This window comes from Balaenoptera physalus, assembly GCF_965194825.1.
Source record: "Balaenoptera physalus genome assembly, chromosome: 5".
Lineage (NCBI taxonomy): Eukaryota > Metazoa > Chordata > Mammalia > Artiodactyla > Balaenopteridae > Balaenoptera > Balaenoptera physalus.
Genome location: NC_138884.1, coordinates 113,101,404 through 113,125,344, shown reverse-complemented (window position 1 = coordinate 113,125,344; position 23,941 = coordinate 113,101,404). Strand labels below are relative to the sequence as shown.

The 23,941-nt window shown below is 43.9% G+C and overlaps 1 protein-coding gene across 2 annotated transcripts; it reads right to left on the bottom strand.

The window, feature by feature from the left end:
* Positions 1-275: 275 nt before the first annotated feature.
* ZBTB49 (zinc finger and BTB domain containing 49) lies at positions 276-23,445 on the bottom strand. 2 transcript variants are annotated; one of them, XM_082462518.1, is made up of 8 exons: positions 18,983-23,445; positions 18,243-18,413; positions 15,212-16,314; positions 12,199-12,245; positions 6,096-6,169; positions 4,531-4,613; positions 4,278-4,439; positions 276-1,344 (listed from the first exon to the last, which is right to left on the bottom strand). In XM_082462518.1, the coding sequence occupies exons 1-8, from the start codon at positions 19,024-19,026 to the stop codon at positions 680-682; spliced, it is 2,349 nt and encodes a 782-aa protein (XP_082318644.1). In that variant the 5' UTR covers positions 19,027-23,445; the 3' UTR covers positions 276-679. The 2 variants fall into 2 exon arrangements, with proteins under 2 accessions (XP_082318644.1, XP_082318645.1); XM_082462519.1 differs by lacking the exons at positions 4,531-4,613; positions 12,199-12,245 and having other exon boundaries at positions 15,133-16,314.
* Between the last annotated feature and the right edge of the window lie 496 nt (positions 23,446-23,941).

Sequence of the window (23,941 nt, the reverse complement as noted above, 5' to 3'; positions counted from 1 at the left end):
GACGAGATCATTTGAGCCTTGTAAGAATGCTGAAAGTTATTCATCTCACGCTGCAGAAAAGCGAACCCAGAGAAGAATCTGGGAGGTTGAGGAGCTTGCCCATGACCTGACCAGGAAGTGGCAGCCAGGACTCAGGCTCTGTTCTGAGGGCTCCCAAAGCCCACTGTCCAAGACGGCACAAGAACTGAACCTGGCACAACGAGAGCCCTCGTTGATGTCTCTTTTCATACCACTATGGTCTCTGGGTTAATAAAAATATTTGTGGAAACACAATATTATACAGAAAGGCAACTTTTATTTATTCAAATTAAATTATAGTATGAGTTTCCTATACAAATAAAATCTTTTTGTAAATAAAAATACAAAATGCTACAAATTTCAATCATGTAAAAATGCAAAAATAATATCTGTATTATTATATACATATATTTTCCCTTTACCACGACCAAAATGTACAGTAGTTACACGCAGTTCACACCACGTCTGGGAGACGGTCTCTGAAGCCTTCTGGGGCGCAAGGCTTGTTCAGTCCCTCGTCCACTTCCATGATGTGCCAGGAGGCCTTTCTTCCCACACGCTGAGCTCAAGGCACTTCCGACGACCATCCCCTATCGGGAGGGACAGAGTCTAGCCTCTCGGGCTAGAGCCGCCTCCGATGCTGAGCTGCTGACAGAGGACCTCACTGGTCCAGCTCGCTTTCATTCTGCAGCGTCTTCATCGCCAGCCCCCACAGGGTCATGCTGGAGAAGAACTGTCCCTCCGAGTTCCTGTACGCAGGGGCGGACGCGCGGCTGCCCAGAGGGTCGGCACAGTGGTGGTCCAGGGCAGCCAGGGACGAGCGGATCGCGGCCATACCGTCGGCTTGCAGCGGCTCCGTGCCAGCCGAGGCCTCCACGTCTGAGTAGCTGTAGGCCTGGTGCTGCGCCTGCGGCACATGAGGCTTGGCGAGCTTGAGGGGACCCAAGCTGAGCTTCTCCTGCTCACTCGCTCCGTGAGACTGAACCAGGGACCGGAACTTACAGTGGCCGTCAAATTCTGCCACTGAGTCTTCTTCCACTGGGTGGACGGGGATTTTAACAGACACGGGCATCAAAGTCAAGGACACGTCCTGAGAAAAAGAATCCGAGCTCTGAGATTTCTCCAGGTCCGAGGTCTCGATGGCCTGCGTGAGCTCCTCCAGAGCGTCCTGCCCCTGGTCATCGGCCCTGCAGTGCATCTTCTTGTGCCGCCGCAGCACGGCAGAGCGGGTGAAGCACTTGCTGCAGATGTCACACGTGTACGGCTTCTCCCCTGTGTGAGTGCGGACGTGCCTGCGGAGGTCGCCGGATCCTCCAAAACATTTTCCTGGAAGAAGAAAAAGGGATCTTTTCAGAGGAGAACATTCTGGAAGGAGTCCCCTCCACCCCTGCTAAACCCCAAAGGACTCTGCTTTCACGTGAACTCAGCTGAGCCCTGCTGTCACCTGCTCACTCTGATTCCAGACTCTTCCACTCTTCTCCGGCTGTAGCCCCTCCAACCTGCAGCCTTGGTCTGGGCGTCTCGTGCGAGGGATCTGGAGCCCTGTCTCCCTGCACAGGAGCGCCCGCTGGGTGGGCCTGAGCGCCTGCCCCGAACGCCCACACTGGGAAACCGCATGAGTTTTGTTCAGATTTTCATAAATCTAACACAGCCAATCTATAGTTTAGAAGCATCTTTTCTGAAGGTACTTATGTATTCAGCTCTTAACATAATTTTACACATCCTTCTCCAGGTCCTATCTCCTTTCTCTGGGTATAAGCTAGAGGTAGGGGATCTAGTCCCGTCATGAGAGTCAGAAGATCGGAAGAGAAAAACCAATAAATAACCTTATAGAAGTCATAACACATTTACCAAGGACTGAAACAAACTACACAATTTACATGGACACATATTTTAGAACTTTTCACGTATTCCTATGTCATTATATTTGAATTCTCAGCTATCCAGCCCTGGTCAAGCAACAGTGGGCTATCTGGGCTGCTTCCAACTATTTGCTACTATACCTGAGGTTCAACTAACATCTTTCTTTTCATTGTTTCCTTAGGATAAATTCTCAGTAGTGGAATTAGTTGGCAAAAGGTGTTAACTATTTTCAGGGTCCTTAATGTGTATAAACTTCAGCCACAGTAGAGTTCCCAGCGAGAGAGGGGATATGGGAGGTGTCTCCCCTCTGCCCTCAAGTCAAGACAGGGCAGCCAGCCTCGACGTGTGTCCATCGGGAGGTCACAGTGGGGCAGCACTTGCCTCCAGGTGTGGGCCTGCAATCCCCCAGAGCATGGAATGTGAGTATGTCCCCAGATGGGAAGTGAGCCAGCCTGGAGCCTAAGAGGACTGCCTAGAGAGGCGACGGGGCACCAACAGAGAAAGTCTCCTCGGAGGAAACTGCTTTTACAAAACCAAGCGCTAAAGGAAAAAGTCCGGCTGAAAGAAGATGCACCTTTCCATCTTGGAAAAGTACAGCTGAGTGCTGGGGAAGGAGAACAGAGTGGAAGGGAAGGCTGTCTTTAGAAGAAGCATGAAATGCTGGAGAGAGAGGGACAGGGACGGGGGGGGGGGGGAGGGAAGGAAGAGGCAGAGAGAGGACCAAGCTTTAAACTCAGCAAAGCTCAGAATGGGAAGCCACCTTAAAACGGAAACTGTCTTTTGAATCCAAGAAAATGAAAACATACATCCACACATAAACTTGTACATGAATGCTCAGAGCAGATTTGCTAAGTGAAATGAAGTCAGTTACAAAAGACCACGTATTACATGATTCCATTTATATGAAATGCCTGCAACAGGCAAATCTATAGGGACCGAGAGTAGATTAAGGGTTACCTCGGGCTGGGGGGAGGGGATGGGGGAGTGACTGCTAATGGGTGTGGGGTTTCTTTTTTAGGGTGAGGAAAAGGTTCTAAGATTGATGGTGGTGAGGGTAGCACAACACTGAATACACCCAAACCGCTGAATCGTTCACTTTAAATGGCTAGATTTTATAGCACGGGATTTACCTCAATAAAGGTGTTATAAAGCTTTGAACCTGTCATGTAAGACCATTCCTGCTCCCTTTCTCTCTCCCCCTTTCCCTGAAAGCTGACCTTGTTAGGGTCAGAAACCATGGTCAGTGAGTGGCTGAAGGGGTGGAAACGAAGTGGGGGGAAGAGAGGGTCCTGCTGCATTGCTTTCTCTACAGGGTCTTAGCCAGCAGCAGGCCTGGCTGGGGAAGGAAGAGAACAGTGAACCTGAAATCAAGTTCACAGCTGTAATAATAATTTAGAACTGACATTTTAAACTAGTGATTTGAGACTGCAATTGTGATTTAAAGTGATGCAATTTTATCCTTTAATAGTAATGGAGCTGCCGACATTGGTGTCCAGGAGATCTGTACACAGTGTAAGTGGGAGATACAAACAAAGCTGCCTCCCTTTGGTTACATCCCACGCGTCCTGCCCTAATTTAGATACCAACCACAACTAGAACAAGCCACTCCGAGGATGCCCCAATTCCAGGCTCCCCACAGCCTGACTCTGAGCATTTTTCCTATTTGTTCTAAACAGGTAATCGTAAAACTGGTTAGTCACTCATCTGCCCGCAGTTCAATCCCCATTGTCGGGGGCACATGTGTGGACATGTGCACACCTGCACCACACGTGCATACAGGCCCTCCCAGTTCTTCAGAGGTTTCAACACTCTGTTATCACAGGTACCAGGCGACCTAACTTGCAATCCCAGTTTCCTCATCTGTGCAGTGATGTGCCTGGAAATTGAGAGCTGCCAGCCTTCCCTTTCCTTCCTGATGACTTTCCTGAGGCATCAAATACCGTAGAAATGACCTTTGCTTCATGATACACAATATGATCTCCAGAAGCCCTCCCTCTTGAGCCCACCGTGTGCCCCCAAGGCCCCAGCAGGCCACCGTGCTCTAGCCCCTGCTGCTGCACCCCACGCTCTCCCCCGCTTTCCCAACTGCCAACCCTCCACGGGCCCAGACCAGGAGCACAGGGCACCTGGGACTCAGTATCAGTCATCTGTGTAACTGGAGCACCCAGGACAGTTCCTGATACCTTGAAGACACTCAGTAAATGTCTGCTACACAAATGCAGATGAATCAGAGGACCAAGGTGGTCAAGAAACAGCATCACTTCCGTTTTACCCATGAAAAAAGGGACGACTTATCTGAGACCCCTAACAGCCCAGGACGGAGTGGGCACAGACCCCGGTGCCCTCCCCACAGGGATGACCAGGTGACCGCGGGTCTGCGGCGGGCGGGAACTTACCACAGGCAGAGCAGCTGTAAGGCCGCTCACCCGTGTGCCGAACTCTGTGCTTTACCAACTTCCTCTGCATGTTAAAAGACTTTCCACACTCATCACAGGTGAAGACTTTATCAGCCGTGTGTGTCTTTTTGTGCTCCTTCAAATTACTGAAATTACTGAACCCTAGAGAGACCACAACAGGGGTTAAATTGAAGGACTGAGAACATTTTAATCAGAAATCTTCAAGGAAGAAAAGGGAAACCCTCAGCTATACCTCGACCACAGATGTCACACAAGTGTGGTTTTTCTCCTGAGTGAATAATGATGTGACGCTGGACATCACCAGAGGCTGCAAACCTGTAATGCAATTTGGAAATTCAATTAAGAGCCTTTCTACGTCACTGCAGATCTTCCTAATTGCAAGTTGTTGAGGGAGGAGATGGGCTGCTCCCTCTGTTACTTCGGAATGTGATGAGGAGTGGCCTGATTTCATTTGAGGGGTTTAAAAAAAAAAAAAAGTTTACTTTTTTTCTCTTTTTAAAGGAAAGGAGAAAATGATTCAAGTGTTTTGTTTCTAAAACATTTTTTCTTATCTACTTTCACTAACCTTTCTTCCTCAGAGGTGATCACTAAGTTGGGGAGTAATTCCAACCCAACCCCCAGTATGAAGCTCTATGCTCTTTCCTTCCCACCACACTCGATAGCAGGATAAGAGGTTGCATTTGGGGGAAGGTGTTGCATAGAGACATGATTTTAAATGCATGGAGCTCAGAAGGCTCACATTTAAAACACCCTGCAAAACAGGAACCCCAAGCGAAGCAGCAGGGGGCTTATGCTAAGAGGCGCCTCAAACAGGCAGTACACGTGACCTGGGCACTAAACCTGGCCTTCAGTGTTCAGGCAGCTATGGCAGAAAGGGAGACATGTCAGGCTAGGTAGCTTTTACTTCTTTGTTTTCTACCATCTGCAAAGACAACTGTCTTCCTGGAACCGAATCAAGAGTGCTGTCCCATCCCAGCACAGGACTGTACTATAGCTGTCCTATGCCCATCCCACCCCGCCCCCAACTCCTGAGTACAAACTTATCAGGGGCCGAGAATTTGTATGTTCCCAACACAGCATTTAGCACACAGTAGGTGACTAATAAATGCTGAATGAATGACTGGTTAAACGAATGAAGAAAACACTGTGTGACTAGTATTGTCCTGGTTGTTGCCTGCTGTCCTAGAATGACCAACCAATAGATCACAGAGTATGTGGACTCCCGACAAACACCCCCAGTGAGGGGCGGGGAGTCCACGCTGCAGGTCGGTGTGCCCAGAGGAGGGACCATCTCCTCACACTGCTCTCCACCTCCAGCGGGAGACTGTCACCAAGTCAAGTCTCACTTTCCAAGTCCAAGGCCTCCCCAGCCCTCAGGCTTGCCAGGCCTTCCTGTGGCTGAACTCTCGGCCCTTCACAGGTCTGGGTGCGCAGCTGGGGTGCCTCCTACCACCTCCTCTCCTGATTCCAGGCATTCAGGCTACAAGTCTCATTACCCCTACCAGACAGGCACCTCCGTGGGGGCCAGTCATCTATTTTAACAGACATTTTTGGAATGAATGGAAATTTTAGCATAAGATAATTTTGTTTCATGTAAAATCCCATTTCCTAAGACTTGTGTCCTAGATTCTCTTTCCTTTAATTAACATTTCCATTTCTTTTTGCTATTCTCATGTGTGTCACAAGAAAATCCAGAGGCTTTGGCTTTACTGTGTTCCTGAGTGACAGTGAGCCCCTACGTGGCTCAGAGATGCCGAGACTGCTCCTGACGTGCGAATGAACAAGCCCAGCACTGACCTCTTCCCGCAGATCTCGCAGATGTATGGTTTCTCCCCAGAATGCCGACGTAAGTGAGTCTGCAAGTTACCCGCCTGTAAAAAAGGAAAAGAAAAAACATGCCAATAGTGAAAAAAATATTTTAAGAGCACATAAATTCAAAAGGGAAACTGGCAGATTTAGCCAGGTTCCAGTCCAACTTCCAAACGAAGACGCCGGATGCACGACTCAGAAGCAGCCACATGCAAGGAGATCAAGGCCCGGCCTGGTTCTGAGTCAGCAGCAGCCCCGCCCAGCAGTGAGCTGAACAGGGGAGCCTCTCAGCTCTGCTCCACGCCAGCCCCTGGTCCGTCCACCTCAGGTGTGCACGATGTTGCACCCCTCTAAAATGGGCCCGACACACTGTGGAGGCTGCTTTAGGGTTCGCTAAGCTTGTGTTGTAAACAGCTCTTGACGTATTTTATTTCATATTTTTTTAAAACCTGGACCACCTATATGCAACATCATTTGAAAAAAAGGTAGCACTTGTACTTGGTTATTTCAGTATTCATTGTTTCTTCCTGAAAAACAGCTTTTGTTTATAAAGAAAGACATTTCCAAAAAGTATTTCTTCTTGGCAGTACAGTTGTTCTGCCTGACAGGTTGGTCATTTTCACCTTTGTGCAAAAAAGCGAATCAGGAGATTCACAATAGTCCTTCAGCTGCAGGCCTTTAACATTTCTAATCTCTGAAACTAGCGGGGCTTTACGAAGAATAACTGATTTAAATGGAGATCACAAAATAGATTTCCATGTACTTATCAATAGGAAATCAATATTAAATTGCCTAAAGTACAGTGAAATTAAACCTGCAAATGCCTCAGATATTACAAAAGCTACTGGCAAATGTTTCAAATTAGGATTTGGAAACACAATCTTCCATTGTTGTAATTTAATACTCTCAATCTGTGATTTCCCAACTTAATTTTTTATAGTGTTTTGTTACAAAAAACACTGAATAGGATGACTATATCCAAGGGTAATAATGTTGCAGGCCTTATGCACAAAATTAGCCAAAAAAAGAGAATGAACAGTAATACCCAACTCATAAACTTGGCAATGTAAATTTGCAAATTTGCTATGTATATTTTAAACAAAATGCAAAGATAGTTCATGGTTATAGGTTTGAAGGTGGTTCTGAACCTGTGGACAGGTATAAAGAATGTTGTCTGTAGCTTTTATGTTATATAACATAGAAGATTCTTTATGTCTATCAGACTCTGGGAAACACTAAGTTAGATACTACATTTCAGAATATGATAAATATAGCTTAGAAAAAAACTTGTTTATTTTGGATAACCAAAGAGAAAGAATTTGGCAAAACACTGGGAAATACCCAGCTTTTAACTGAATGACTATTAATAACAGTAATAAAACAGCAAATGTCAACAGCAATAGATATTTGGTCTACTCAGGCCTTTACAAGTACAGTATAACTAAATTACTCTTAGAAATTGGTATTATTATCTCTGTTTTCTAGGTATAAAACTGAGATTCAGATAAATAAATTAGTTGCTCATGGTAGGCCAGAAATTAATATTAGTTTGTCTGAGTTTAAACTCTTGTCTTACATGAGGGCGTGCAAGTTTCTGTGAATAAACCAGCTTGTGCTGAATTCTCAGTATGACAAGCAGTCACTTTGCCATCCAGGAACCAGTTCACTGGAGTTGAGATAATGCACCACTGACGGCTTTAAATCAGTCATTTCCAAATTTCAGAAAAGCTTGTCATTTAAATAACAATTTGAATAGCACCATCTGCTCAACAGTTAAATTAGATCCCTCTTGTTTTAAGCTATTTTGTAAACTATGTATTATGATTGCAATGCATTATGATTTGATTCTTAGCAATGCTGCATCTTTCTTTTTTAAATATAGCATAACAATTACTTGTTTTCAAAGTAAACAAGTAAACAATTACTTGTTTTCAAACTGAATAATCTTCCACTTAATATTATAGTACAGTAAATATTATAGTACAGTAAAACAAACTTTAAGATGTTTCCTTAGCTATTTAATACTGGACATGTCTAATGAAAGTAATTATCATTCCCCCAAATAAAGGAGCACAAATTAGTCTGATAAATGGTATAAAAGTAGATTAAATAATGGAAAGATTCAGGCAAAAAAATCCAATAATGCATTCAGATAATTTATACCAAATTACACAGCACAGTGGGGCCCAGATTATTTGCCCTTTAGTCAAGAGTCTTTATTTTTGGTAAACTTTGCTATGCTTTATTACTAGTTACACATCTTAGAAATCATCTATAGTTGGATCCATGAAAACTCCAGTAAGTGCTAATACTAGTAGCCCTCATTTATTAAGAGTTTACTATGAATGGAACACTTTGCTAAGCAGTTGCAAATAGTGTTTCAGTGAGTCGTCACAATGTCCTCATAAAGTATAATTCACACATTACAGGAAATAAACAGAGGCTCTGGGAGGGAAGCAGCCTCAGCCCCTATAGCTGGGATGGAATATTCTGATTCAGCTTTGTCTGTGGACTCAAAAGCTTGTGCTGCTGTTGGGCTGAAAAATATTAGCACAAAAGGAAGTTCCACCCTTTCTAAGTGGATACCATTTTAAATTAGGATGGAGCTGTCAGAATTTTGAAGTGAAAAACTCTGTTGTAGAAAAGAAGTTAACACCTGATTTGTTGAGCAATTTAAAAAATAAACTCCTTCTAATAGGTACCTGAACCTCAGTATTTAAACATGATCAAACCAAGCAGAGACTCTCTGTCAGAGTACTCTTCTAGTGGCTGCTGATGGTTTATATAAAAAATAGAGAATCGCAAAACTTTAGAGAAAGAGAACTCAGATCTTAAAAGTAATCTAGTTTAGAAGTTTTAAGACTCTGAAACAAAACAAAAAAAATGTGGAGATTAACATACAGATATCACCTAAAGAACAATGATCATTACATTGATAAAAGGACATTTAACACTGAAAATGTGGGAAATATCGCCTCAGAGTTGAAAATTTAAAAATTTTTAAAAAGGTCATTAAAATATTCTTATTTTTTGCATTTTCACCATGGATGGGATGAAACTTTGCCACCCCTGGCATCGGGCCACATCAGTGCCCTGGAATGTGTCTAAGCAGCCTCCCACGGGATGCTGTATCCCATCAGTCATGCCCTGGACACAACACAGGAGCTGCTGGGAGGGCACCGAGCCTCTCAGAACCTGTCCTTCTGCAGCAGCTGCTCAGTGTTTCTATTCTGCCTCCTTGGAGAGACAATGCTTTGTCTCCATTCCTCTCCCCCAAAGACAGCTAAATACACTGTTTCCCTTTTCCTGCTTCTCATGTGACAGGCACTCCAGACCTGTCACCATCTTAGTTTTCTCCCCTGGATGCATCAAATGGCCCAGGTTCTCCACACGGGAGACACGTGGCTCCAAATGGAGCCTCATTCATACTCTGAAGTACTGCGTGACTCTTGCTGAGATCCAGGCCCGTACAGTGTCCAGAATTATATTAATACGTGCATTGTTTGTTGTCACAATCTAGGCTTATCACAGCTTTTTAAAGCTGAGGTCTCAAACTGCTTGCTGACTCATTATTAAGGTTGTGGCTGACCTTTTTTTAAAAAAAGACTAACACTACGAAATACTACACAGCATAAAAGATTAATTCTTATTGGTAGGTCTGTTTTCTAAATCTTCCAGAAAGGAAAATATTTCCAGTCCATTGTAACCACACGTATTCCAGTTCGCATGGGAAATGAAGGACAGGTTACTGAGTATCCGTGTGTAAACACCACCACTGCTCTCTCCACCTGGAATGCCAGAGACTCCAGGCTGATCAATGACTCCCTGTCTTCAGTGCCCACCCCGCCCCCCGCCAGCTTTCAGGTAGAAATGACTACTCTCCTCTTCATACTGTTGCCTATACAAGTGTCACGGCACTTGCAGCGTTTCACTGTGCTTTATCAGTTTATACAACTGTTTCTTCCTCTAAACACAAATCTCCTTGAAGCCTTACTTGTTTTTGTGCCCTAGCACATGGCAGAGCTTATTCACAAAAATTTCATTATTTCATTATGAAATAAAACAGCAATATACATCTGTAAACTATAACTATATATAACTTTACAGTCATAAAAATCTGATAAACATACAGACACCAACACAGAAGAGGAGGATTTCTGTAGCGTCTATCAGACAGGGCCGCCCTTGGTGGGACTCCAGAAGGAAAGTGTAGGACAAGGTCTGAAGCAGTGGACAGGGCTGCCATCCAAACCACTGTATTAAAAAGTACCAACACTCAAGCCCCAGCCCCAACCAACAGAGTCAGAATCTCTGAGGGTGAGCCCCGGCATTAACGCCAGGAGAGAAGGCCAAAGGCAGACTCGATGATTGAATGTCTGGGTACACTTTATTTGGTTAGGTCAAGGAAGGGTTCCAAGCAAGAAAAGGACAGAACCTAAATTGTTATCACAATGTAAACGTATAAAGGACTTTCATGTCCATTTTTTCATTTAATTCTAATAGTCCCATGAGGTGGTATTATCCCTATTTTTAAGAATTAGAAAAATGAGGCCCAGAGTAGAGATTGCTAATTATTAATGGTCATTAATCCAGGTTTTACGCTTTCCCACTACACCAAAACTAGAAAGGTTAAAATGGTGGGATGTGGGGTGGAGAAAGTGCACCTTAGGAAGACTGGTCTACAAGAGCAGAGAGGACAGAGAGAGGAGAGAAGGGAGGTGATGGCAACAGGAGAGGGACTAGTGACGTGTCCTGAGGACTCACTATGAGCCAGGTGTGATGCTAATCATCTTATGAACTCACTGACTCCTCACACACTATGGGGGTCAGGGGTCTCACACTCTTGCTCTATAGGTAAGAAAGCTGAGTGCCAAATGGTTAGGTAGTTTGTCCAAGGTCAGAGCAGTAAACCAGAGGCTGGATCCAAATCCATACTGTCTGGCTCTAGAGGCCAAGCTCCGACCCCCAGGTGAGGCTGGTAGGAAGAAGCACAGGCCTCAACTAGAGAGGCAGGTAGAGCAACGACCCCTCCACTCAGTTCAGCAGGAGCTTACTGAACACTCAGTGGGTGCACGGACCCTGCCTGGACCAGTAATACACAGGAACACGTTAGGATGAGGTGAATCACGGCTTGCAGCCAGTAGGAAGAGTGAGAAGTAATTAGATGGCAGGTCTGGGTGTGTGGGAGACTGATGAAGGGTAAACTGGAAGAGGCGGCTCCGTGGGGGATGTGACAAAAGCAGGGGCCGCGCTCCTGCCGTTCCCGTGCTCCGCGGGGCCACCCTCTCCAGACTCAAGGGCTCGAGTCCTCCATTGAGGCCCAGCCCCAAGGTCCTTCCCCAGTAAGACAGCATTTGCACATGCTGTTGCTCCAGGATTAGCACGCGTATGTAAAACAGTTGTGGGGTGACTGCTTCCTCTGCAGGACTGTGCACTGGGCTCCTGCGAGAAGCTTCTGGAATGCCAATGCCCGGCACGTGGTAGGGGAAGAGTTACCTTCCATTTCAGAAGGAAAAGCAGGATCCTACAGCCATTCTATCATGTTCAAAATTTTCTCTAGAACATTCAATCTCTAGGTTTCTCTACGTCTAGTGCCCAGATCAGTACAGAGCCCATAGGAGGACACAACACATGCCGGCTGAGTGAGAGAATACATGTGTAATGGTAGTGAAAGCAGGGAATGGAATGTGTTTGGTCTTTTCTCCAGCATCCTAACATCTAGCGTCTCAGTAGGAATAAGGACATTTGTCTTGGATCCAGCCCAGCACAATCTGCAGCCCCCAAGTGGTGCTCAACATGCTTTACATCACTCGGGGAAGAAAAGAAATATACTAGAAATGGACCCATCCTTAACGGGGGAAAAAGGTATTGTGAGAGTTCACACACTTATAAAAAATGGTATTTTCCGCCCAATGAACTAGAAATTTCTTTTCTTGAAAATTATTTTTTCTTGATTTAGTTTCAAGTCTTTTAAGTTACAGATATCATCAGAGGCTTCTCTCCCAAGTCAAAAAGTATGTCTTATCTGTAATAAAAATAAACACTGGGTTTCAGGTTTCCAATTATCAACAATAAATAAAAGTATTCCCACCTGAGAGAAATGTTTCCCACAAATGTTACATTCAAAAGGTTTCTCACCTAAAACAAAACAAAACAAAACAACAACTTGTAAAACCATGAGTAACATCTGCAGGGTAGTTTTCTGTTTAAAATGTTTAAAGTGTCTCCTTTGTCCCACCTTTCAAACCACAGCATTACATACTTCATCATCAGAGTATGAAAATGGGGAGCCTCTATCCTCATCCTCATCATCTCTCTCGCCCTTAGATGATAGGCAGAGATGATAAAAGTGAAATCAATATTTACTTTTCTCTAAAAAATTAAATTGTTCTCCAAATTTACACCTGTGTTGAAATCAAACGTATTTATCTGCATTCAAACCATATTTAGGCTTTGGACACAGACTTTCCCTTCAGTTGAAAATCAAATGTGAGTTTTCTGGCTGAACAGCATGACCCTGGTCCCCCGTCCTCAGCCTGACTCCTGCAATGACCACCGATTCCTAACAGAACCAGGGTGACTCATTCACACCACACGAGGTATGAACCTGGGAAAGCCCAAAGCAGAGTGGGATCTCCTGAAAGTGTGATGGGAAAAATCCCCTCCCCACTGCCTTTCAGCTTTGGTTGAAATATGCTGACAGGGGAAAAGAAGATTCCATTATGAGACATGTTCCCCTGCTGACTGCTTGGCCCCCTCTGATTTCAGCAACTCTGAATAATTATACTTTGGTACAGAATAGATGGAGAGAATGGACTCTACTACAAGTAAACCACAGCAGTTCTGAAGACAGTCTCTAGAAAATGATCTGTTTAAAAACATACTTCAGGTACTGCCTTTAACACCTCTAGAACCCTAATAAACAGACTGTGAAGACCAAGAACCTTCCATTTTTCCCACTCCCCTCAAATCAAGTGCTTTCATTAAGAGCCTTTTAAAAAAATAACACAAATGTTTCCCTTCCTACTGTATTGCTGGGGTGTGCCAGCTTTATGGGCTTCTGCTAAGGTACTTTTATTTTGATCTTTTCCTAAAAACTGTTTAATGGCTTCCTCAAGGATAAGGGGGGAGCTTTTGACCCCAAGTACAGTTGACCCTTGAACAACAGGGTTTTAACTATACAGGTCCACTCATACATGGGTTTTTTCAATAGTAAATATTACAGTACTACATGATGGAAGTTGGCTGAGTCTGCAGATGTGGCAGAACCAGTACTTGGAGGACCAACTATAAGTTATACTAGGATTTTCGACTGCTCAGAGGGTCAGCGCCCCTCAGCCCTGCGTTGTTCAAGGGTCAACTGTAATTATAATCATGTAGATGCTGTATTTTGGACTACATTTATGTCTGAAGTTATGGGGATAATAGATGTTACGTTAAAGTCCGCCCTATGAGATATGAGAGTCTGAAAAAAAGAGATCACTAGTTCCTAAGACTCTCAAGTGACCAGGGTTAACAACCCTACTCCAGTGGTTCTCACACTTTGTGTTCTCAGGACCCCTTTACGCTCTTAACAGCTGAGGACCCTAAAGAGCTCTTGTCCATATGGGCTGTATTTGGCAGTACAGACCATATCAGAAATCAAAACGGAGTGGTTTTTGAAACACACGACTAGACATTTTTCACTGGCCACCAGAGTGAAGGCCTCATCACAGATCCTGCAGCCTTTAGCCGACTCCACTGTACACTTGTGGGAGAAGGAGAAGGAAAAGGCAAGGAGCATCCTACATTATGATACAAAGAGTTTTGGCCTCAATGACCCCCTGAAAGGGCTCCCCAGATCATACTTTGAGAACTGCTGCCCTTCTCAATATATTTATGTCCCAGGAAGCAGCTGTGCCATATAACTGTATGACTACTATTATCCAAAGATGTTCTTGCAGAATAAACAATTCTTGTTTCCTTTAAAGCTAAATAGGTAAGTTTCTCAAATAAAAATTATATTGATCATTAGGCTCCAGAAAATTACAGAATGACCTAAATTAAGTTTTTACAGGGCAAAACTGAGTCAATGATACTGCCTTCATATGGAGCAATAATAATGATAGTATTTTATATTCAAATACACCAAAATTTATAAAGGGCTTTCATAAATATTAATTCAGTCTCAACAGTGCAATGAGGTAGTAAACACCTAAGCAAACAGGGAATCAAAAGTGATAACAGAACATCACATCAATGGTCACAATTACACAAGCACCTTGAAAAGCAGTTACTTTAGAAGCATCCTATAACATATTCCTTCTCATGCCTCTAAGATAATTGCCATTAATTTGTAATGTGTACTAGAGTCATCATGCTTAAATGCAAGAAGGAAAGTAATATATATGTATTATATTACATAATGTATATATACTGTATAACACTTCTTTTTAAAGCTTTTGGAAAAAAATAAACATTTTGGAAAGGGGAGGTATGAATTACATGAACTAAGGTATGAATTAAGGTAACAAAACTTTGAAAATCCAATGTTCAGATGGAAGGATTTTCATTTGAAAATATCAAATGGTTAAAGCTGATCCTTATTAAAAAGTTTGCCTCCTGCCTCCCAAATCACAATTTTTTAAATCTGATATTCAAATGACCTTCCAAAGCTTTCAGGATTACTCAAACTAAATTACTTCAGTCTGAATTAACCTACATTATGCTTTTAAAAAATAACCAATCTAATTCTAAAGAGAGAACTAAATATTGCTTATCTGTTTTAGAATTAATTTGAAAATCTGAGTGCATCAAAATAATTTGCCATACTTTAGAGATGGAAAGTTTCCCATATACAACCGCAATTAAAATTAAAATGAAAAGTGTACCATCCTTTTAAACTGGCTCTATGAAAGCATTTACAGAACTGAAGATTATTCTTTAAAAGGCATCACCAAAAATATAAAATAAAAAATAGCTAACACTCTTTGATTTTTTTGGGTAAATATCAATGACGTCATCAAGCAACAGCAAAACTTCTTACAAAAACAGGAGCAGGCAGTGGTGTCTGATCGTCTGCATTATTTCCTTTCCTTTTGCCTGCGGGGACCGAATCAGTGTACCTGTATGAGACCGTTTGTGAAGCTCCAAATTGCTGGGATGTTTAAAAGGTTTTCCACACAATTCACACGCATACTGTCTCTGAGATTGAAGTGTCTGGGATTGGTCTTCCAGGGCCGCAGTGTCTTCGGACCTCTCCATCTCATTCATGCAATTAAAATTCTCAGAACTGATGAGTTCTTCACTTTCTTTTTCTTCAGCACTTTGGCTGTTAACTTTCTCTATACTATGTTCACTGGCAGATTCTATCCTCTTGGTTAACCTGTCATCTGATTTGGGTTCAGATGTCTGCTCTGCAGATTTCTGTGACTTTAGGAAATTTAGCTTCTTAAGGTGAATGGCCTTCTTGAGCCTCATCTGTCTGGTAGGTTGTTGGCTTGCGTTGTCTGGCTCAGGGTCTGGGGTAGGTTCACTCAAAGGCTGGGCCAGGAAGTTGGAAGGCAAGTGCTCGGAGGACTCCAGGACACACTCGGCGGGACCAACAGCACAGGGCTGGTGTTCCGCGGCATGAAGGTCTGAGGATGTGCTGAAAGTGAAAGGCTGCTCGATTATTCTCTCATGACTGGGACAGGTGGCTTGTTTATAGTACTGCTTACTGTACAAGTTTCTGAGCTTGTAGTAATAGTTTGGCTGTTTGAAAGGCAGTTCTGTGCAGCTGCCATCTAATGTATCAGGGGCTTGTTTTGAGGTTTCAGCTGTGGAAGTATGAAGACCAACTGAGGGTGGGGCATGTGAATGTGATTCATCCACAACTCTACTCTGCTGAACACCTGCTGAGCACTCCTGCAGCAAATGAGGGGCGTAGTTTTCACTGATAACACAATTAGCGTCAGGAGTCAAAGCACTTTGCAGGGAGAATGTACTGTGACAAGACAGGCCGGGCGGCTGGTCTACACCGGCTGACTTTAAGAATGTGTGACACAGATTCAGAACATTCTGAACTTGCAAACACTGTGCCGTGTCCAGCATGACTTGTATATTGTCCTGGTTAAGATCCAGATGCGATGTGTACATGAAGTCCAGGATCTGCCCGATGCCGCTTACATTTTTAATATCCAAGTGAAAAACATCATTCTTCTGACCTGAAGAATTCTGAAAGAGGCTCCTGATAAAAGAAAGGATATCTGCTTACAGTGTTAACAGTTCATACATTCTGATAGCTTTTTTTAATAAATAATATTCATGTTAATATTCAAAATTACTATCCTTCTATAAATGCCAAGATTTTAAAATTAAGTATGCTTTAATCCTTTAAAAGGCTTTGGCAAGCCATCCAATAAAGCAATTCGGATGCACTGAATTAGTGTGTTGAATATCCAAACTTCCAAGGAAATTTCAACATAAAATGTTGAAATATACTCATTGTTCTTTTTTTCAAAATGTAATTATCCAAATGTATTACTAATTGCAGAGTATAGAAAACTAAAGAACACACATTTTTCAATATTTTGTGTTTAGTCTGACAAAGTACATATCTCAGACCATAAAACACATACAAAAATATTTCCATATCTGTCTTAAAAACATCTGAAAATAAAAATAGCTATAATAAACCAACCCTAGATATACACTCATCTTTTAAAATTTCAATTTGTTAATTGTGGCAAAATACACATAATATCAAACACTTGAGTATGGTTCATATGATAAATTCAGTGGCATTAAGTACATTCACATTGTTGTACAACCATCACTACTAACCATTTCCAGCACCTTTTCAACATCCCAAACAGAAACTCTATACCCGTGAAACAATAACTCCCATTATCCCCATCCCCTCAGCCCCTGGAAACTACCATTCTGCTTTCTGTCTCTAGGAGTCTGACTACTCTAGGTACTTGATAGATACTCATTTTTTAAGCGGTAATTTATCTGGCTGTCAGATGTTTCTCAGCAACCCAATGGTCCATAAACCAGCAGTGAGAGAGCCCTATAAGTTAACGGGGGGAAAAGGCACCATAAAGCCCAGGCACTTTGTTCTGGGCACAAGTCAAGTTCACAGGTGAATGAATTTGTCGCATGTAAAACTACCAAGTTGAGTCAGGTAAATGGTCTTGCAAGTTTGTTAAAGACGTTTTATCAAATACAATCACCTGCATCCCCCAAACAGCCTTCAGTTCTGTTCTAATATGTACTTAAGGAAAGTACATATCAGAAGTAGAGTGGGGAAAACTCAAAATAGCCAATGTATCACAACATCTAAACCTAACTTTTCTATGAAAACAGAAGAGGCAAAGCCCAAGTAGGGGACCATTTTGCACACGGGCAAAAAGTGCTGCCTACCTCAGTGAGCCAATCCACTATAATACAACTTGTAGCATATATGACAGCTGGGATTTAATTTGATGATTCGGGATTATCAAGGAATGAGTAAATCCTGTTCCATATGTTGTTTACTAGAGCAGTAAAATAGTATGAATTTTAGGGGAAAAAAGGTACTGAAAAAGAAGCTTTAGTGCTTAAAGAGAGATAAATCTAGTTAATCAGAAAATGTATGTAGAATACTTAATCTAATGTTAAAAATAAATGAAATACTATTGCTTGATATTATTATTTATAAGTAAATCTTTCACTGAGGCAAAAATGATTACAGGGGTAAGTAAACTGAGTTCAAACCTGTTTTCTTAGAATAGTCAAATGAGAAAAACTAAAATGTTCTAATTAAAAAAAAATAGCGTATAGAATGCTCTCTGATTTCTTATCACAGAAATGTTCTTACCAGAAATTCTATTCCTCAATCTTTTTATCCTGAAAGGATAAGAAATGTATACAGAAGACAGACATTAATTGGAACTATTAAAATCAAAGACAAAGTGACAAAATAGTTTCAAGTGCCCCAAATAAATTTTAGTTCAAAGGCTCTTTCCCTCTCAGGTTACTCTAAATATTCAATACAAAAGCAAAAAACCCACAATGTGCTACAAAAGATAAGGAGAGTGAAATCCAAGGAGAAAAAAAATTTAGTCAAAATAGTTCTATTCTAGAAGAGCTTTCTCTCTGTACGACTGGAAGAACAAAGTCTAAAATATGTACCTAAAGTACTGGCTGAAAGCTGCTAGAACATTCTTATGTGCTTTAAAGCAGACTCCTTTCACCACCAACATACAGTCACAAAGCAGGCCTTGAATACGCTGCTCGTGCAGCTGCTGGAGGAGATGGCAGCTGTGAGTAGCAACTGGGTCCATGCTCCACCATCCAGGAGACCTAGGACAAAGGACATGGATAAGTTGTGATTCCTGACGCCATCACCAGAAATCAAATGGCACCCAAACCCAGTGGCTGATCTGTGCTTTACTGTCATGATTCCCTGTCACAACAGTTTAAAAAAATGAGCGAAAAACATAGTTTCTGAAGCATCTAGACCAATGCTGTCCAACAGAACCATCAGCAATGATCGACGTGTTCCTTATCTGCACTGCTCAATACAGCAGCCGTGAGCCACACATGGCCGCTGAACACTGGAAATGTGGTGAGTACGACCGAGGAACTGAATGTGTAATGTAATTTATACTTAAATAGTCACCATATTTGGCAGTGCAAACCTAGAATATGACCATGCTAATACTACATGCACGTCTCTCATTTCTACTTAGATTACTTCAATGAAAAAATACACATATATAAACACTTATGAGGTTGGGAAATGGCCAACTGGATAAGGTGAAATCAATACTTATTGAGCAGGTGTATACGGGGCATTGAATTAGAAGTTGAGGAAAATTACAAGCCTGTTTGGGGAGATAAGACACAAGCCAAAATAAATGAACACACACCATAAGATGGCAATAAGAGAGGTACCGCAAAGCAGCACCTCCATCCATTCGTCCCTCCAGCCTCTCTGACAAGGCGCTACTTTAGCAGAGACCTGAGGAAAGAACGGGAATGAGCCGGGGGTCCTGGAACAGAAACACTGGCAATCATGAAGTCTGAGCCGGAGCTAAGTAGGCAGCTGAAGCCAAGGGAGAGGGAGGACCTGACACCCGGGGGAGGGGAGAGGCAGGAAGGGGAAGGACAAGCAGAGGGCCAGACCCCGTAGAGCCTTGCAGGGCCTTTTAAGAACCTTGACTTTGACTCTGAATGAGACGGAAGCCATTATATGGATACAAAAAGTTTCATCACTCAACATCTACTTACTGACTCCTCTGTGCCAGGCTCAAGGGCTACAACGGTAAGCAAAACACCCCAGGTCCCCACCCTCCTGAAGCTTACATTCTAGGGGAGGAAACACACACAAAAGTACATGACAGTGAAGCCAAACAGTCTGAGCTAGAAACTTCATGAGTTAAGACACGGGCTCTGACGATGAGGAGCTCAGTCTAGTAAGAGATGATTTTTGGAAGAGGAAAAGTGGGGAGAGATGGAGTCAGACTGAGAGGAGACTGTGGAAGTTAAAATGGCAGTTTGGTAGTAAAAACTAAAAAGCCATTACCTGCTTTATTTGCTTTCATTCTCAATACATAAGCATTACTGAAAAAGTCACTAAACCATGAAGGCAAAATCTTTTTAACATGCTCTCTACTTCTATTATTGTTATTATTATTATCATTGTTAGGCTTACTTCCTATTAATCCCAGGTGTGCCCTCCAAAATAAACTACCTGCAGCTCCCCAAACAAGCTGTGTTCCTGGCCAGTTTTGGACCCCTAGCCCACTACTCACTAGCTATATGACTGGGCAAATGACTTCTCTGTGTCCTACTTTCCCCATCCTATCTCACAGTTATTGAGATAATTGTGAGAACCCACGTGAACATTTAAAATAGCCCCTGGCATGTATTAAATATTCAACTCATGTTATCTAGAAGGAACACGTAGAGAGCCAGTTAAAATGCAGAGCCCTGGGGCCGAGGCATCTGCAGTGTACGCATCCAGGTGATTCTGAAGCAGGTGGATTGCAGACCTCTGCCTTGCTCTCTCCTCAAAAGTCTCTGGTTCTGATACTTCCTGTCCTGGGAGTACTTTATTTACAAATGACTCTCCCACCTTCCAGGTAACGCCCACTCTCTGAACAGGGTTTGGCTGAGCTGTCATCTGTTCCTGAAGTCTTTCCGGCCACGTTTCTTCTTCCCCACCGTTCCCTCCTCAAGTCTGACTTTGGGGTCACATCTGTGCGATCTTACCGCATAAATACTTCAGTAAGATAACCTGTCATTATGTCCTATCACCTGTGTCTCCAACTCTGCCATGAGTTCTGAAGGTACCATCTTATCCACCTTCACCTGGCACACCGCAGATACTCAACCACTAAAATGCACGCTAGCTGATCTCTGCTGCTGCTTAATGATGGTTAGTAACGTTTTCTATTTGTTTCTTTTCAACTCCGTCTACATTCCCTACAGTAGTGCTTCTGAATCCTTTCCATTCTCTTCATTCCCACCATGTCTGTCTCCCTCTTCCATAAAAATGACTGTGACCCTGACTTCACTAAGGTTGATTCCATGAATAACTTACTATAGCCTGAGTGCCTTTAAATTCTTTTTGTGATTCCAAATTTCCCCCTCACCCCCCTCAATCCCTTCACCTCAAAGGATAAAGTGCGCCTTCTCCTTCCAAAGCTAACTTCCCTTCTCCTCCCCCCCAGGACTCTGCTTCATCACCCCTTTCAGTGCTCCACTCTGTCCTCCACTGGCTCACCAGTCCCTATAAACACACCAAGATGGCCCCATGTTGAAAAAAGCAAAACAAAACAGGACAACAAACCTTTCCCCCGGGTATATCTAGTCATCACAGGCCCCCCCTCACACGTTTGAAAGAGCAATCTACACATCTTACTTTACTTTCTCACCAGTCCTTTTTCCACCTTACAACCTGCTGCCCTTCTCACTGTGCTGAAAGACTCCCCACAGTGGCCTGCCCTCAGTCCCTTCCCCCCAAGCTCTCCCACAACAGGTGGTGGTGCAGCCTGCCCACCTCCACTGTGGAACTCCTCCTGCCCAGAAGGCTCCCGGTTCTCTATGTCCCTGATCTGTCCCATCTCCAGGCTGCACTTCTTCCCCTGTGAGCCCCCCACACGTTAATGTCCCTTAAGATTCAGCACCTGGGCCCCCTTCTCTTTCCCGTCACCATCACATCTATTGTAGCTTTCACCTGTTCTAAGCAGACAATTCCTAAATTTGAAACTCTAGCTTCAGCCACCAGTTCCAAATGTCCAACTTTCTGCTGAACATCTCCAACTGTATGACCCTTCAACTCAGAATCTCCAAATCTCACCTCCCATCATCTCACCTCCTGGTTCCTAAACGCTGAAGCCCATGCTCTTATGCCCATGAGAAAAAGAACATTAAAAACACAACATAGAACCTTCCTCCAAAGACTTAAATGTTAAAATACAGCAAATATTCTGAATCTATATTAGACATTCTCCAGCTATAGAGAAGTGACATGCAAAGTTATGAACCATTCCACAGTTTACTCTGACTATAAAAATTGTAACGATTCTATATTACTTAGTATAGTTCTCTAATTGCTTCATGATGTCAATCCTGTGCCTCCCCAATAAGATTATAAAAAACTCCAGAAAAAGAATTTGCATCTTGTATTTCTTATGTGTCCTATGAATAACAGCTATGAATAATAATGTATCATGTACCTAGTAACAATAATAACAACAACAAATATTTATCAAATGTTTCCTCTATGCCAGGCAGTATTTGAAGCTCTTTACACATATTAACTCATTTAATCCTCAGAATAACTGTAAAATAGATACAGATGAGGACGATGAGGCATTTGGTGGATAAAAGAGGTCCACAACTTCTCTGACCCTCTTCCCAAGGGGAGGTGAGATCTAGGTCTCCTCTCCTTGAATCTGAACAGCCTCTACCTTAATCAACAGAACAGGTAAAAGGAAGGGTGTAAAGCTGTGCCCATTTCTGGGCCCAAGCCCCACAAGCAGACAGCTTCCACCTTCCATGTTTTGGACACTGGCTCTGGAAGGCCTGCATCAACAGCAGGACTGTAAGACACCCAGCTGGAGAGAGCACATGGGGCAGGAGCAGGGCTCAGCTGAGCCCAGCCTTCCAGCCATTCCCTCCCAGGTACCAGATATGGGAGCAAAGCCACAGTGAATGCTCCAAACCAGCCCCTCCAGCTGATCACCACCCCCAGTCCATACCATGTGGAGCTGAAGAACCACCCAGCACAGCCCTGCCTGAATTCCTGCCCCACAAAACCGTGAGGTAAAATAAAAGTTTTTAAGTCACCAAGTTTTGGGATAGTTTGTCACACAGCAATAGATAACCTGACCAGAGTTACAGAGGACAAACACAGCTAATAAGTAATAGGTAATCAATAAGACCCAGAATTGGGATTTAAACCCAGGGAATCTGACTCCAAAGTCCACATGCTTAACCACTACTCCAAGTTACATGCAATAGCTCAAAGGCCTTCCTTGGAATAAGTCAGTAGCCTTCTTCAGTCTACTACCTATACCTGACTGTCCAGGTGACCCCAGAGATAAGCACCAAAGTAAAGCACAGCACACATGAGGATGAACACGTGCAACACAGGCGCTGTGTTGTGATACAAGAAGCACGGGGCTCTCATATCTTTGCAGCTAACTCACTTTGTCACAAGGTAAAATAATCTTCTGTCTTGTTGATCAGCGTATCTCTGGTACCTAGAAGAGTGCCTTGGACACAGTAGGTGCTCAATACATGGTTTCGGGATGGATGGAGACTCTGGGCCTCAGTTTTTTCATCTGTGAAAGTGGAGGGGTCCATTGGGTCAGATAATCTCTAAGGTATCCTCCTGTTCTAAATGCTACAAATCTATACCAAGATAGTATAGATTACTATCTTGCTGACACCTTGATCTTGGACTTCTAGTTCCCAGAACTGTGAGAAAATAAACGTCTACTGTTCAAGGCCCCCACCAGGTTGCGGTATTTTGTTATAGCAGCCCTCTCATACACCCTCTGTTCCATTCCCAACCCTGCTCACCTCCAGAATGAAAGCCTCCTTATCACCCACACAGCCCCACCCTAGGCCTAATGCTTCTCACAATTCTCTGTTCAAACCCCGTTCAACCTTCATTCACTCATTGAAGCAACACACACTTAGTCTCCACCGCTGTGTGCGAGACCTGTCTTAAGGCCTGAGAAGAGCAGCCAAGCGATTAAGCCGCAGGCACTCTGCTGAGTGCTTTACATTCACCAACTCATGAAATCCTACAAGAACCCCATCACGTAGGAACCGTTATTACACCCGTCTTACAGACGCGGAACCGAGGCACAGAGAGGTCTTAACGCCAGTGGGGCTGGGGGGGCTAGGAGCTCTGTAGTCTTAAGCACTATTATCAACTACAGCGTGATGCAGCGAGCCGCGGCGGGGAGGGACCCGCTTCTTCTCGCGGGCGGTGCCCGGGCGGCCGGCAGCGACGAGCCGGAGGAGGCCGGGAGGGGACGCGGGTGGGGTTTCCATGCCGGGGGAGCTGCACGAAGGGGAAGGCCCCGCTCGAGGCCCCGGACCGGTCTTCATCTCTGAGCCAGAGCACCGCGCGGCCGTGGGTTAACACGCCTGACCCGGCAGCTCCACTGACCCTCGCGGTGCCCGGGGATGCGAGCGCGGCGGTGGTTCCATGCCCTGCCCGGCCCTCGGGAGCCCAGCCGGGGTTCCGGGGTGCTCCCACCGCGCCGGACCCGCACGCCCTCGCGAGGCCGGCCTCCTGGCCCAGCGCCCACCTTCCCCTCGGAGGCCGCTCCCCGCCCCGCCGCCTCCTCTTCTCCTGCCGCCGC

Bases quoted from the DNA above. Each gene is read 5' to 3' on its own strand.
- ZBTB49 (XM_082462518.1), bottom strand. From the start codon at position 19,026: ATGGAGGTGCTGCTTTGCGGTACCTCTCTTATTGCCATCTTATG. The intron at 18,414-18,982 runs GTGTGTGTTCAT...CCTTTGTCCTAG, and splicing joins TCTCTTATTGCCATCTTATG to GTCTCCTGGATGGTGGAGCA. The intron at 4,440-4,530 runs GTATAGCTGAGG...TGGTCTCTCTAG, and splicing joins GTGTGACATCTGTGGTCGAG to GGTTCAGTAATTTCAGTAAT.